The following is a 14,387-nucleotide window of genomic DNA, read 5'->3' as shown; positions in this document are numbered from 1 at the left end:
AGTGCTTGGCAGTTACAGCTGCTCTGTGTGAGCCTGGTTGGGGTCACTAGCCTGCTGTATTTGTTCCTGATGGTGAATGCTACTGGAAACGACCTTTCTTGCATTACCTGGAAACCAGGCTCAGCCCCACCTTGCAGGCTTCCCTTCTGGAATGGGATGAAGGATGAAAAGGAGTTCCACCAGAAGTGGGGCACTCCTCCTTCACATCCTCCTCCTCCTCTTCCTCCTCTCTTTGTCCCTTGGTCCCCTCCTCCCTGCCTCAGTGGAGGGCCAGGCTCCAGCTCAGGGGGGCGGAGCACAGGTGTTCATGTGGCTGTAGGAGTACCTGAACAGAGACGCCCCCGTGGTCCTGCCTTCCTCCTCCTCACCCACCTCTCCTTTCACCCCCGGGGCGCCAGGGTTGGGGCAGCAGGGGAAGGTGGCCATGAAGCCAAGTCGGAAGCGTTTGTTCATGAAGCAGTAGATGATGGGATTGACGCAGGAGGAGGTGTAGGAGAGCAGGAGGATGAAGGAGATGGGGGTCCCTGAGAGGTGGCGCTCGGCAGAGACGGTGTCAAACGCCCGCCAGGCGTTGGCGCTGAAGATGGGCATCCAGCACAGGAAGAAGAGGACTACGATGACGATAAGCATGCGGATCACCCGCTTCTTGGCCATCAGGTTGGTGGCCGAGGTGCTGCTCCTGATGCGGGGGACCCTGGCGCCGCCGCCGCTGTGGGTGGACAGCTGCTGAAGCTCCAGCGCCCTCGGGCGCCTGGACTTCTGCACGTAACACCCATCGCTGTCGTATCGGCCGCTGCTGCTCGTGCTCGCTTTCCGCTCTGGGTGGGCAAGTGACATTGTTCAAAGGGGTCACGGCAGAGGGAAGACGCGCAGCTTGCACCTCCCTCCCTCTCTCCCTCCGGGAGGCCTCGCCTGGCTCGAACTGAAGAATCAGACTGGCCACCTCACCTGCGCTCATCTGGGTATTGGTCTACTTCTGTCCTTCAAGTGAAAAGCTACTGAAAACTGAAAATCGTATAATATACGCATATTATATTAACATAGACATGTAATACCATGTGCACATGTATATATGTGTATTATATGTATATATGTACATTATATGTATACATGTAATTGTTATACAATTGTACATTGTTGATGTATAACATAATATGTAATGAAAATAGTATTTTGTACATAGGGGTGAAAATGACTGCATAGTGATGCCTGCTTGCTAAGTTTCCTGAGTGCTTTTACAGTGAACAATCTAGATAATGAGAAGTCACTGGAAACCAGGGAAGCCAGAGAGACTTAAGTTATCTACATAGTAAAGAGCTGAGAGGGGGAGGGTGGGAAGGGAGGAGTCACATCAGCACAGGACAGTCTCAGTGGCTAGCGTGTGGTGGGGAGTGGAGAAGGAGCAAGGTTTTGTGGCCATTGCAGTGTGAGGCTGAGAGGGAGAAGAAAGGGTGGGACAAAAAGCTGAGCTTATAGGTTATAAACTTGTGCCTTAGGAGAGACACAGTCCAGGACTAGCTGCAGCTGTGCAGGATGTCCCTTTGAATGCAATAGTGCAGGAGGACTGGGACACATGGCCCTTTGTTTTAAATTGGGTTCTGTGTGTATGATCGCCTTTGATTCCACTCAGGGCCCTTTTGAGAGGGATTACTTCCCTATTTTACAGATAAGAAAATAGAGACTGAGTCTCCCGACTGTGCCTTACAACACAGATTCTCATAAGAACACTTTCAAAAATCTCCACTATCGTCTGTCTACACTCTGGGTGTGTCTATTTAAGTCATGGCAAAAGAGATTCTGTGTTGTTTTGGTATAAGCGTCCAGCTAAAAGATGGTTACCTTTAGCAGATTTTTTCTGGCTAGCATCAAATTTTATTCCTTGGTAGAGTTCCAAAGAGATTAATCCATATGCCACCACCATCACAATTCCAGGAACAAGGAAGAGGATGAGCAACAGGAACGCGTGCCTAATACAATGAAAAGAAATCCAATAACCAGCAGCTCCGGACCTTCATACTCAAGAGGGCAGGCATGACGGAGCATCTTTAACTGGTCTGAGCAGACATGTTAGTGACTAACTAATACATAACATCCTCGGAAATTCCACGTCTGGAGGTTCAGTCATTAGAACTTGTTTACTGCTTTCCTTTTCTGAGATAAAGTCCAGTTAGCATGTAAAAAAGAAAAGACAAGCAAGGTGGTGTGCACATAGTGTCCCATATAGTTGAGAGGCTGAGGCAAGAGCTCACTTGAGCCCAGGAGTTCAAGGCCAGCTGGGCTACATAGTGAGACCCTATCTCAAATAACAAAAAAACTAACAGTAATAGAACTACAAAACCAAATAAATAAAGCTTTAAAAAATGATTAGTATGTGAGTTTTATTTCAAAGCTGTTTCCAATATAATAATAATAATGACAACAACAATAATAATAATTAGAGCTTACAGTCATTGGAGACTTATAATACGTGTTACCTGCTAGGCTAATCACTTTGCATATATCACTACATTTGCATATATCATTACATTTGCATATAGTACTACATTTGCATATATTACTACATTTAACTCCCATAACAACCTTCGAAGGAGACACTATTTTTCTAATACCTATTTTAGAGATGAGGAAATTGAAACATGAACAGATGAAATAAGTAGTCCAACGTCTCCAGCTAGTGGCAGAGGTAGAATTTGAACCCAGGCAGAGGCAATGCTATTAAGCATAATGAGACACAATTCGCTGATTTTAAAAGAAGAGAGTAACCAAATGCCTAGGTTGGGATGATGGGAATTTCCTTTAGGTTTTAGAAAATATGGAGGCATTCTGGCTGTTGCAATCAGCAGCAGCTCACCAGTTTCCATGGGCATCCATTCTCTCCTGCCCTGGGAAGCTGGCACAGTAGCATCGTCTCACGCCTGGCGGGGTAGAGCTATGCTTTCTGTAAATACATTTGATTCTTGAGGAATCGCAGCCTCCTGCTTTATGAGTCTGGCCCCTAAATCACTTTTGCAGTCTGGCATGTGTAAGGTTACGCGATTAGGCCATAAAATTGTCAGAGGCATACGGTGGCTGGGCCATTTCTCATTGCAATTGGACATGTTTTGATAAGATACTTTTTCAGGTCTTAGAAATATCCCTCTCATTTGCAACATAATTCTTTTTGTGTGTGTGCTACTTGGTTGAAGGGAATGGAGGAAGGCAAAGGGAGCAGAGATAATCTCAATTTTGAGCCGCTTCTGAATGTCAAGTTCCTGGCTTCTAAAATATCCTTATAATTAGTAACTTTTTATTAAGATGTTTTTATATACATGCTGTTGCTGGAATCTTAGGGCCACCCAACAAGGCAGATTTTTAAAATATCTATATTATTGACTCTTTGTAGAGACAAAGAGCCCATCTCTGGGGCTCAGAGAGGTTGTGTGAACTTGCTGAAGTTCACCCAGCTAAGCAAAGGAACCAGTATTGGAATCTCACCTTTTTCTGTAAATGTTCTTGACAAGCACCATAGCCACACCTAAGATAAACCAGAGTTTGGGACTCACTCTACTCATCTTCAATTCTTTAGAAAATCATAGATTTAATCATAGCCTAATCATAGATCTAATCATAGCCTAACCCCTTCCAGACCCTCTGGAGGTTTAGACATGGTGGCTATGCACAAGGATCTGCCTTTCTCAAGCTTTGTGAATTTGGGCAATCTGACCTTCCCAAGTCCGTTTCCTCATCTGTAAAATGGGCAATAATAACATTGCCTTTTCTATAGAGTTGATTAATTGAAACCATATACATATGGCATTTAAAACCTAGTACTCCAGCGAAATGTTTGCTGTCACTGTTATTCTAGAATGACCTTCCTCAGAAAGTCTCCAGGACATCGATCCCATAGCCATTCTGGGCAAGGCATTCCAGTTTTTCACATTGTAAACTCCTATCAAGTTGCAGTTAAGAGAATAAACCCAAGGCTAGCTTACCAGGACTGCTGCATGACATCATTGGGCAGCAGAAAGCGGCACATATTTGCAGTCTGGTTGTTATTTTTGGTAAAAGGTACCAAGTTGCTGTAGATGGGGTAGGGACTCATGATGGTGAAGGAGAGGCACCAGGTAGCAGCAATCACCTTCAGAGCATGGGATTTTGTCTGCCAGACCCGGGACTGTAAGGGTTTGCAAATGGCACCATATCTCTCCAGAGAAATGGCGACCAGGTTAAAGGTGGAAACACTCACGGAGGTGCCTGGGAAGGAACAGAAAAGTCGGTTACTTTGCCACTGAAATACAAAATTTGTTTGCGCGTCAGCTTAAGCATATCTTGTCTGCATAGGTTTAATGTCAAAGGCAAAAGCTCCAGGGGCTAAGAAATATTGCATATGTATATTTCAAAAAGATGATTTATTCCCTGCTTTGTTCCCAAAGGATTTGAGGTAGTTAAGGATATGAATTTGCCGACCTCGTTGCCAATTTTCAGGTAAGTTATTGAGCTTTGATTGCAATCTAACTCCTACTTAGGCTGAAGGGATTCATTAATTAATAACCAAGGAGATAAAAATATGTTGCTACCTCACAGAAGCCTAAAGAAAAGTGCTACTTTTGCTTATGATCTGTGTGGTTTTATCTACCTTTAAAACCCAAGATTCTCAAGCTCTCTGTGACCTTGAAAGGCCACTGGGGTCTGAGCTGAAAGCATTGATTTTTCTGAAAATTTCTAGTACACGCTGTTTCTCAGAGTGAAACATTCTAAATTTCAAAATGTTGTCTTCTGAAAAAAAATACATTAAAAAAAAAGGTGGAAGAGGAAAGTTCTATTCTGTAACCAAAGATTTCTCTTGGTAGGGGAACGGGCTCTTCCATTTTGCTCTTTCTGCTCTTCTGTGTTTTAAGAGGATATGTGTATGACCACAGCTGGAAGGACATCAGGTACACCTCACTTAAAAACACACACTTGCATATAGTCAGAAAATCCTAACTCCTCCTCAATTTGGTGTTGGTAATTGATGCTTATTATAATGTCTGATATCCTTAAAGTTCCCTTAGGGCCCTACAGCTACGACTACTGTCAAGTGTCCTGATTCCCTCTTACCATGATTTCTCAAACCTCAGGGTTAATATGGATTGGCCCAGAGATTTCTAAACTGGCATCCTGAGAGCATCACTATGGATCTGGATAGAAATAACATCTCTGAAACTGTGTATCAAATGTTCTTTTTCTAGGGAGGCTAGCTCTAGCTTTCCTCGGAGTCTTAAAGGGTCCATGACCTGAAACCTTTAGGAAACAGCTCATGTTCTAAGCAGGGCTGCTGTGTTTTCCTGGACTTTATCCTAACGGGTTGATGACATTTAAAATTGAGAGGACAACCCACGACTCCATCAAGTTTGTTCTATGTCATGGGTCCACTATCACTCCAAACCCACTGTCAGGCTAGAACGCTTTTGGTTTTGCCTTTCTATAAATCAGGAGTTTAATGACTGTTGATTGTAAGAGTACTAAAGAGACCACAATACTTTCAGAAATATCTTTTCTTTTTTTTCCTATTTAAAATGTTTTTATTGAGGTGAAATTCATATAACACTAAGTTGAGCACTTTCAAGTGAATAGTTCGATGACATCACAATGTCTGTGACTGTGCAAGCACTCACTTTCAGCCACCCTTTCCTATACTGTAGCTAAGGTTCTCAAGGAATAGTACCGTTACCTGGACAGGCTTTGGAGACCTGAGGCTGAGGAAAGGCTGTTATTATTGTAGCTTCATTATTTAACAATGACCCCATTTCATTTGTAGGCTCTTTTTTTACTTTTTATTTTATTTATTTTTTATTTTTAGAGGACTTGGACACTGAATGACACATTCTTGGTGACTTGTCCATGACACAAGGGTCAGGAATTCATCATTGTCTTGTCTGGGCTAGATCCTGCTTCCTCAACTGGGAAAAAATAAAGGTTTTTAGAGCTTTTTGGGCATTGGGGACAGTCTTTTTTTTTAAAAATTATTCATTTATTCGCACATGCATACATTGTTTAGGTCATTTCTCCCCCCGGCCCCCCCCTCCTCTCCCCTCTCCCCCACTCCTCCCCTCAGTTCCAGGCAGGTTGAGGACAGTCTTAATCCAATTCGTTGCTGCACATTTTACAAGGCCTGAGTCAGAACAAAAACACCCTTTCCTTCCCACCTCTCCCTCTCCCCGAACTAGTTCTTAGAATGGGCAAGGACCAAGGCAATTTGGCATACGAAGGGGACCAGGAAACACATTTTTGTTCAGCTTCAGGAAAATCACAGCAGTTGACAAACCAAGGCAGCACATACTCCCCCACTGCAGTGGCTGCTAACAAGGGTTCAAATCCCAGCTATGCTGCTTGCTGCCTTTGTGTCCTTGGGCGCATTAAAAACAGCTCTGTGCTTCTGTCCCCTCCTTGATAAGACAGAGAGGAATGTACTCCACAGGGTAGCTGGGAGATAAAATAAGACCATGGATGTAAAAACAGCCCAACATCTGGAACATAAAAAGTACTCAAAAATAGTAGTTTTTGAGATTTTGTCATAATCATCATTTTGATGGTTATAATAAAGTGCATATGATAAAATAAAAGAAAGAAAAAGAAAAAGCAAACAAAAAAAAAGTACCAATCAGAGCCAGCTTAGCAGCCCCCAGTCCCCAGGGATTCAGACCTCTTCGCCTCTGTCTGTCTATTTCTCTGTGTTTCCCTCTACCTTAGATGGTCCTAGCCCTTTGGAAGACAGTCTGGAAAGTGAGTCCTGAGAAAAGAAACTGGACCCATGATGAGACTGGCTTAACATCACCTATGTTCCTTGCCAAAGAGTCATAGCCCCATCCCAAAATGTTACGACCCAAGAGGGGAGAGACCAGGATACAATCAATGGCCTCCAGAAAGTCGTAGAGCAACTTGAGGTCACTTTTGAATCCCTGTGCTTTAAACAGGAGCAAGCGTCCTCAGCCTCCTGCGTTTCCCTACCAACTTCAGACACACACGATCAGGGACCCACTTCTGCGTATTTGGGAACTGACCTACCACAAAGCCAGCACCTGTGCCCTGCAGAGCCAGATGTCAGTGTTAGACCTCGGCGGGGCTCCTCTGCTGTAGCAGTTGGGGTTGGGAAGTTTGGGGCTGAGCTCTGGTAATAGCCACAGGTAGCGACTCACCCATGAAGTAGGTGGTGGTCTTGCAAACAGCGCTCCCAAAGATGAAATCCTTGAGCAGGTTGGGGATGAGGTTGAACGGCATGCAGAAGAGGCAGAGCATGAGGTCGCTGATGGCCAGAGACAGCAGGAAGATGTTGGTGACCGTCCTCATCCTCTTGTTCCGAATCAGCACAGCTATGACCAGCGTGTTTCCCAGCACGCTGAGCAGAAATATCAAAGAGTACAGGAGAATCTGTACTGCCGGCTGCCACTCTGCAATCACAGGGGCGAGTCAGACGGCTGGGGGTTGTGAGAGCAGAATGTTTAAAACCTTAGCTCCCAAAGGGACCGGTGTTCCCTGCTGATGTCCCCCTGGGGTGCCCATCACTGAACCTGAGTGTCCTGCACTGGCCGCAAGGTGCTGAAGCAACCCGGGAAGGCAGAAATGATCCCGCTGCTTTCAAAGGTCGGTTTGTTATAGCATCACTCAGGAAACCACTTTTGCTTAAGGGTATGGTTTTGAATAGTGATGATTTTTCTTTCCTAGACGCTAAGCATTAAGCATTAAATTTGCTTTAATCACTTATTCGTGCTGGGTTTCCCCCAAGAAAAGGCAACTGCTACCCACTGACGGCGCCTTTTCTGTAACACTTATAAGTTCAGGCTTCCACACTTGTATCCCTTTCTGGCTACACTCAGCTTTGCCTCCTACTGCTTTTGTCCTCCCAAGTCCTGCACATGAGTCCCCAACTCTCCTGCAGGGAACAATAAGAATACTTGACTCCAGTCTGCCTTTGATCTTTTGTCCAAACTCCAGAACATAGGACTTTATCCAGCCTTGTCTCACAATGACTCTGTTATATTTTCTTTATCAGCCTTGCCTTTGCTTGTTTCTCCCTCAACTCAGTGGTTTTGTCAACTAAAACAATAGCCTGTGGCACCTACCTTTGGAAGGATGGGGCTGATCCAAGCAGAAAAGCGTCTCATTGTCAAGTCCAAGTTCGCAGGGGGCAGTGATGTTGCTCCCATTCATAAGAAGGCTGTCGACCACGTCCATCCTCGCCTGCTGCTCTCTACCAAGTGCTGGTGAGCTGGTGAATTGCTCACTCCCGGCTCATTCCTCTATGACCGGAGAATCCAAACGCAACCTGCCGTGGAGGGGACAGGGAGGAAACAGTTTCCAGGTGTGGGCTTTTGCAGCCATTCCTAAAGGCAACTTGAGTTCACGACCCTCAGGTCCGGCTGAACAAGCATTTGCACTCCTGCGGGTGACAAAGCAGCTGGTGCAAGCCAAAGCCTGCTCCACCTTCCAGGCCCACCCCTCCCACTTCTGGGCCAGTCTTAGGGCCTGGTTGTATTAACCCTTCCCAGAGTGTGGCTGCTTTTGTACACACACACACACACACACACACTCTCTCTCTCTCTCTCTCTCTCTCTCTCTCTCTCTCTCTCTTTTCCCTAGTACCTCTCCTCTATAGGATTCTGTTTGAACCCAGACATATGCAGAATGAAGCCCAAACTGGCTGTGCGAGACAGTGCCAGTTAACATGGTAACAGATCCGATAATGCAGACATCGGGACCGAGGGATATGGAGAGGCCGTCCGTGTTCCTACCTCCTCACACAAATGCAATTAGTACCTTTTTAGCTTTGGAACCATGCCCAGCAATGTGTGTGCATGTAGCTGCTTGGGGTTTAAGTTGTTCCCAACCCCAGTGTTCTGTTTGTGGTCTCTGCCCTTGTTACCTAGAGCAGGGGACACTTTCGAATATAGGTTCCTGGATCCTTTTTTCATTCATTTATCCACTCATTCATTCATTCAGCACATGTTCATTGAGAACCAGGCACTTTTCTGCCATGTCAGCAAATCACAAGTAAGATCATTTCAGATGCTGTTAAGCAGGGAGAGGGGATGGATAGGAATTGATTCAGGGGGCTAATTTAGATGGATGGTCAGGAAAGGCCTTCCTGAGGAGGGGACCATGATCTGAGATGTAAATGACAAGACAGAGGAGGAAGACTTGTGAAGATTTAGGACAATATTCTTTTAGGCAGAAGCAATAGTGTTTTCATCAGAGGTCACAGCCAGTGCAAAGGCCCTGAGGTGGGAAAGTGTTTGGCTTGTTTGAAGGGCTGATAAAGTAGGTATGAGAGGGGCAAATCATTGGAGGTGAGGTTAGAGTGGAAGACCTGTTCAGGGGCTGGAGTTTTTCTGTGAATCCCCATGATAATTGAAAGCCTGTCACTACCACTGCATAGCTAGTCTCCCCAGTTTAGACACTTTGGAAAGCAGGTGACAGCTTGGACCTGTGTTTCTGACTCATCCTTGACGGAACTGAGACTCTGTCTAGTTGCTAGATATCTCCAGGGCCCTTTGGGTACCAACAGCTCTTTCATCCGTAGAGCCACACGCTAGGTCTTTGCTGAGTCCCTGTCAGACACAGAACTAACTGGGATTTTCCCTATGGAGGCTTAGGAGATGGAGCTGGGAAGTCTGTGAACTCATTTCTTTGAAACCATGAACACCTCCCGTTCAGGGGCAAATAGTCATAGGAAACAGAAGGGGAAAGGACATAGGAGCAGCCTTGGGGGTTATTAGGAGGATGAGCTGTGACATCACACAACTCAAACCCCAGCTTCCCTGGTTACCTGCTGGAAAATCCAGGACAGGTCTCTTCTCCCTCTCCCCTCAAGGCTCATTTTCTTCATCTGTCAATGGAGATCCTAATGACATCATAGATATTTGTAACAAAGATTGACTGATAGACTCAAGACAGTGCGATGCAAGAAGAGTGTCCAAAAATCACAGATGGCAGTGGTAATGGTCTTCCACTAATAGTAATGGCTATCTTCCTCTTATGAATGAGAAAACTGAGACCCCACATGGCTCAGTGATTTGCTGGTGGGAACAGAGGTGACTGTTCTCAGGAAGACAAAGTGATCCCTGTCCTCAGGTCACTTCCTGAGGTATGGAGCTGTGTTTCATTATGCTATCATCCTGCAGTGAGAGCTGGAGCTCAGACCTCTACTTTTCCTTCCTGCCACATGTCCTGTTGGCTGAATTGTCCCCACCTGCAGCTGGGAACTGAGCCAGAGCAGTAGTGTCCTGAATGGTAGGGAGGAGTCCTAGGTAGAGCGAAATTTCACCCCACTGCTATCACTGGTGCCTATTGCTTAGACTGCATCAACCTGGGCAGCCATGACAGCCACCAAGGGCACCTCCTGCTGAGTCCACCAGACTGTTACTACAGCAGTTGGGGGACATTCCAGCTACAGGGCAAGGCCAAAGGAGCAGAGGGCTCAGGCCAACCTGCCTTGAGGGGAAATATGGCCCAACGGGGGCAATTGCTTCCTTTCTTTCTTCCCTCCCTCCCTCCCTTCCTTCTTTCCTTCCTTCCTCTCTTTTCCCCTCCCTCTCTACCTCCTTTCCTTTCCTTCCTTCCCCTTTTCCCTCCCTCTCTCCTTCCCTTCCTCCCTTCCCTTTTCCCCTCCCTCCCTCCTTCTCTCCCTTCCTCTCCTTCTTTCCCTCTCCCTCCCTCCCCTTCTTCCTCCCTCCTTCCCTTCCTTCCCCTTTTCCCCTTCCTTCATTCCTCCCTTCTCTCCCTCCATTCCTTCTTCTTTCTTCCTCCCTTCCTTCTTTCCTTCCTTTCCCTCTTTTTCCCTCCCTCCCTCCCTCCCTTCCTTATTCTTTTATGCCATTGACTGGCTGGAAGTGGGGTGGGTGCTAGACATCCCATAAACTTATAGTGAGGGGTGAAGCAGATTTGCATGCTCTGTTTTCCAAACCCCATTGCACATCTGACTTACCAGAGACAGTAGTATAAAAAACAGGGATATCCAAGCTTCCTTTTCAAAGATTCTGATCCTTTAGTTCAGACCAAGAATCTGCATTTACACCAGCATCCCTGGTGATTCAGGAATCTCGGGATCGCCTGTGGGGAAGTCCTGGGAGCCACTGAGGGCATGAGAGCATAAAGTGCAGGAGCCTAAGCCTGATCTTCACCTTGGCCAGTTATGGAGCCTCACTTTGCTTGTCTGTCAAATAAGCAAAACAGTATGTGGAAGGACCTAGAACAATGTCTGGAACATCGTGTCAGATGAGCTTTGTTCTAGGCATGGCCACATTAAGACTTTGGTCTCCCCAGCCCCTAGCACAGGGCCTGGCATAGAGGACGGGCATGGTGAATGGGACTGAGTAAAGAGTGAACAAAGAGGAAACAATATTTCATTGCTCAGTATGCCCTTTTAGAACTCTGTTACTTTGCTTCTGGCCAACTCTGAATTTTTCACCCTGAGTTTGTGAGCCAGTGTTATTTAACAGGTAAACTAAAAAAGAGAATTCCAGTTGGAGATGCTGGGGCTGTCGAGGGAACAGCAGATGCATTTCCAGGGTAGCAATGTGCTTTCACCGAGTGCCTTGCAAGCACTGGGTACTGTGTGGGGTGCTAGGGGCCAGTGTGAGCCGAAGACCTCAGATTCCTGCCCTTGTGAAATGCTCAGGCCACTGTGGGAGACAAGAGACAAGCAGAATGGGCAAAATGGAGGCGGCATCCTCCAGTGGTAACAGCTCCAGGTGAACTGATACAAATTGACTAAATTGAGTTGGAATGGTGTAAGTGCCTCCCCAATCTTCTAGACATACAGCCTCCTGCAGCCCACAAAGCCTTGTGAATATTGGAGTCTTTCTTTCTTTTCTGCCAAATACTGACCCAGAAAGAAAGACCATGAGCAATTGCAGTGCATGCCTGGGTAATGAAATTATTAACTGCTCCCCACACTACTTCCATCTTTTAAGGAATAATTGTTCTAAAACACCGAAAAGATGCGTACATACTTGCTTCTACATTATAATTTTCATCACATGCTCATTGCCAATTTTTTAAAATAAAGAAAACGATAAGTATAAATATAACACAAATTTCAGAGTTCTACCTATTTCATTCTCAATGCAGAGCCCCTGTTAAAGAAACGCAGTCCAAAAGCCAGTAGTTAACAGGTGACTGCTGTCATGGGAGACCCAGTTCACAGACAGGGCAGTGTAACATTTCTTAAAATTCTCTGCCTTCTGTCGCCTAGGGTTTTCCTCTTTCCCTTCCTCTAACCGGCTCAGCTTTCTGGAAGTAACTGACTGGGACTTCCTTCCTTCCTTGCTGTGCACTGGCCAAGCTGAGCTCCTCCAGGAAGGGTGTGCACCTGAGGCTCCCGTGTACCCCAGCTCCCAACAGAGGGCAGCCAGTAATCCCTACTGAAGTCCTTTCTTGGGCACATCAGAGTGGGCCCTTTCTGATGAATGCTCCCTAATCATTACAGAGGAAGGCCAGTGCCATGTCTGATTGATGAAGCTGTCATTTAAAAAGCCGTAGCTTTGGGCCAGGAGCTTGTCCTGTCTGAGTCTCCACTTCCTCACCTGTAAAATGGGCTCACAGTGATGGCACGCCCCTCAGAGGACTGAGGGGATGTTACGCTCACAGTGAGTGTGAAGTGCCCAGCAGGGTGACTGGATTGTCACCAGGGTTTAGTAGATGACAATAAAAACTTACAAAGTTTTATGCTGAAAGCGACATCAACATCATCCTAGCGTCATTGTCTTGGGATAACCTTTGAGGGTTGGGAGGATGTCCTTTTGGCTGAGTCCTCTAAAGCATGTTTTAAAACCAAAACTGGACTAACAGACATGAAGACCAGTGGAACAGAATAGAGGATCCAGATATGAAGCCACACAACTATGAGCAACTTATCTTTGACAAAGGAACTAAAAATATATGATGGAGAAATAGCAGCCTCTTCAACAAAAACTGCTGGGAAAACTGGTTAGCAGTCTGCAAAAAACTGAAACTAGATCCATGTATATCACCCTATACCAAGATTAACTCAAAATGGATCAAGGATCTTAATATCAGACCCCAAACTCTTAAGTTGATACAAGAAAGAGTAGGAAATACTCTGGAGTTAGTAGGTATAGGTAAGAACTTTCTCAATGAAACCCCAGCAGCACAGCAACTAAGAGATAGCATAGATAAATGGGACCTCATAAAACTAAAAACCTTCTGTTCATCAAAAGAAATGGTCTCTAAACTGAAGAGAACACCCACAGAGTGGGAGAAAATATTTGCCAATTATACATCAGACAAAGGACTGATAACCAGAATATACAGGGAACTTAAAAAACCAAATTCTCCCAAAACTAATGAACCAATAAAGAAATGGGCACGTGAACTAAACAGAACTTTCTCAAAAGAAGAAATTCAGATGGCCAGAAAACACATGAAAAAATGCTCACCATCTCTAGCAATAAAGGAAATGCAAATTAAAACCACACTAAGATTCCACCTCACCCCTGTTAGAATAGCCATCATCAGCAACACCACCAACAACAGGTGTTGGCGAGGATGCGGGGAAAAAGGAACCCTCTTACACTGTTGGTGGGAATGTAGACTAGTACAACCACTCTGGAAAAAAATTTGGAGGCTACTTAAAAAGCTGGACATCGATCTACCATTTGATCCAGCAATACCACTCTTGGGGATATACCCAAAAGACTGTTACTCCAGAGGCACCTGCACATCCATGTTTATTGCGGCACTATTCACAATAGCCAAGTTATGGAAACAGCCAAGATGCCCCAGCACTGACGAATGGATTAAGAAAATGTGGTATCTATACACAATGGAATTTTATGCAGCCATGAAGAAGAACGAAATGTTATCATTCGCTGGTAAATGGATGGAATTGGAGAACATCATTCTGAGTGAGGTTAGCCTGGCTCAAAAAACCAAAAATTGTATGTTCTCCCTCATATGTGGACATTAGATCAAGGGCAAACACAACAAGGGGATTGGACTCTGAGCACATGATAAAAGCGAGAGCACACAAGGGAGGGGTGAGGATAGGTAAGACACCTAAAAAATTAGCTAGCATTTGTTGCCCTTAACGCAGAGAAACTAAAGCAGATACCTTAAAGCAACTGAGGCCAATAGGAAAAGGGGAACAGGTACTAGAGAAAAGGTGAGATCAAAAAGAATTAGCCTAGAAGGTAACACCCACGCACAGGAAATCAATGTGAGTCAATGCCCTGTATAGCTATCCTTATCTCAACCAGCAAAAACCCTTGTTCCTTCCTATTATTGCTTATACTCTCTCTACAACAAAATTAGAGATAAGGGCAAAATAGCTTCTGCGGGGTATTGAGGGGGGGGGAGCGGGAGGGGGTGGAGTGGGTGGTAAGGGAGGGGGCGGGGGCAGGGGGGAGAAATGA

The 14,387-nt window shown here is 45.5% G+C and overlaps 1 protein-coding gene across 1 annotated transcript; it reads right to left on the bottom strand.

Annotated features, from left to right (window-relative positions):
* Window positions 1-282: 282 nt before the first annotated feature.
* Window positions 283-8,302, bottom strand: Cckar (cholecystokinin A receptor). Its single transcript, XM_020154972.2, has 5 exons — window positions 8,079-8,302; window positions 7,155-7,406; window positions 3,972-4,233; window positions 1,840-1,967; window positions 283-818 (listed from the first exon to the last, which is right to left on the bottom strand). The coding sequence occupies exons 1-5, from the start codon at window positions 8,188-8,190 to the stop codon at window positions 283-285; spliced, it is 1,290 nt and encodes a 429-aa protein (XP_020010561.1). The 5' UTR covers window positions 8,191-8,302.
* Between the last annotated feature and the right edge of the window lie 6,085 nt (window positions 8,303-14,387).

The sequence above is a fragment of the Castor canadensis genome, chromosome 9, assembly GCF_047511655.1.
Source record: "Castor canadensis chromosome 9, mCasCan1.hap1v2, whole genome shotgun sequence".
Classification (NCBI taxonomy): Eukaryota; Metazoa; Chordata; class Mammalia; order Rodentia; family Castoridae; genus Castor; species Castor canadensis.
The sequence above is the reverse complement of the archived record's forward strand: the minus strand, read 5'-3'. Positions and strand labels throughout refer to the sequence as shown.

Excerpts from the sequence above, each read along its gene's own strand:
- Cckar (XM_020154972.2), bottom strand. The coding sequence starts at position 8,190 with ATGGACGTGGTCGACAGCCTTCTTATGAATGGGAGCAACATCACTGCC. Across the intron at positions 7,407-8,078 it reads TCAGCCCCATCCTTCCAAAG|AGTGGCAGCCGGCAGTACAG; the intron begins GTAGGTGCCACA and ends CTGTGATTGCAG. Across the intron at positions 819-1,839 it reads CCAGAAAAAATCTGCTAAAG|AGCGGAAAGCGAGCACGAGC; the intron begins GTAACCATCTTT and ends TTGCCCACCCAG.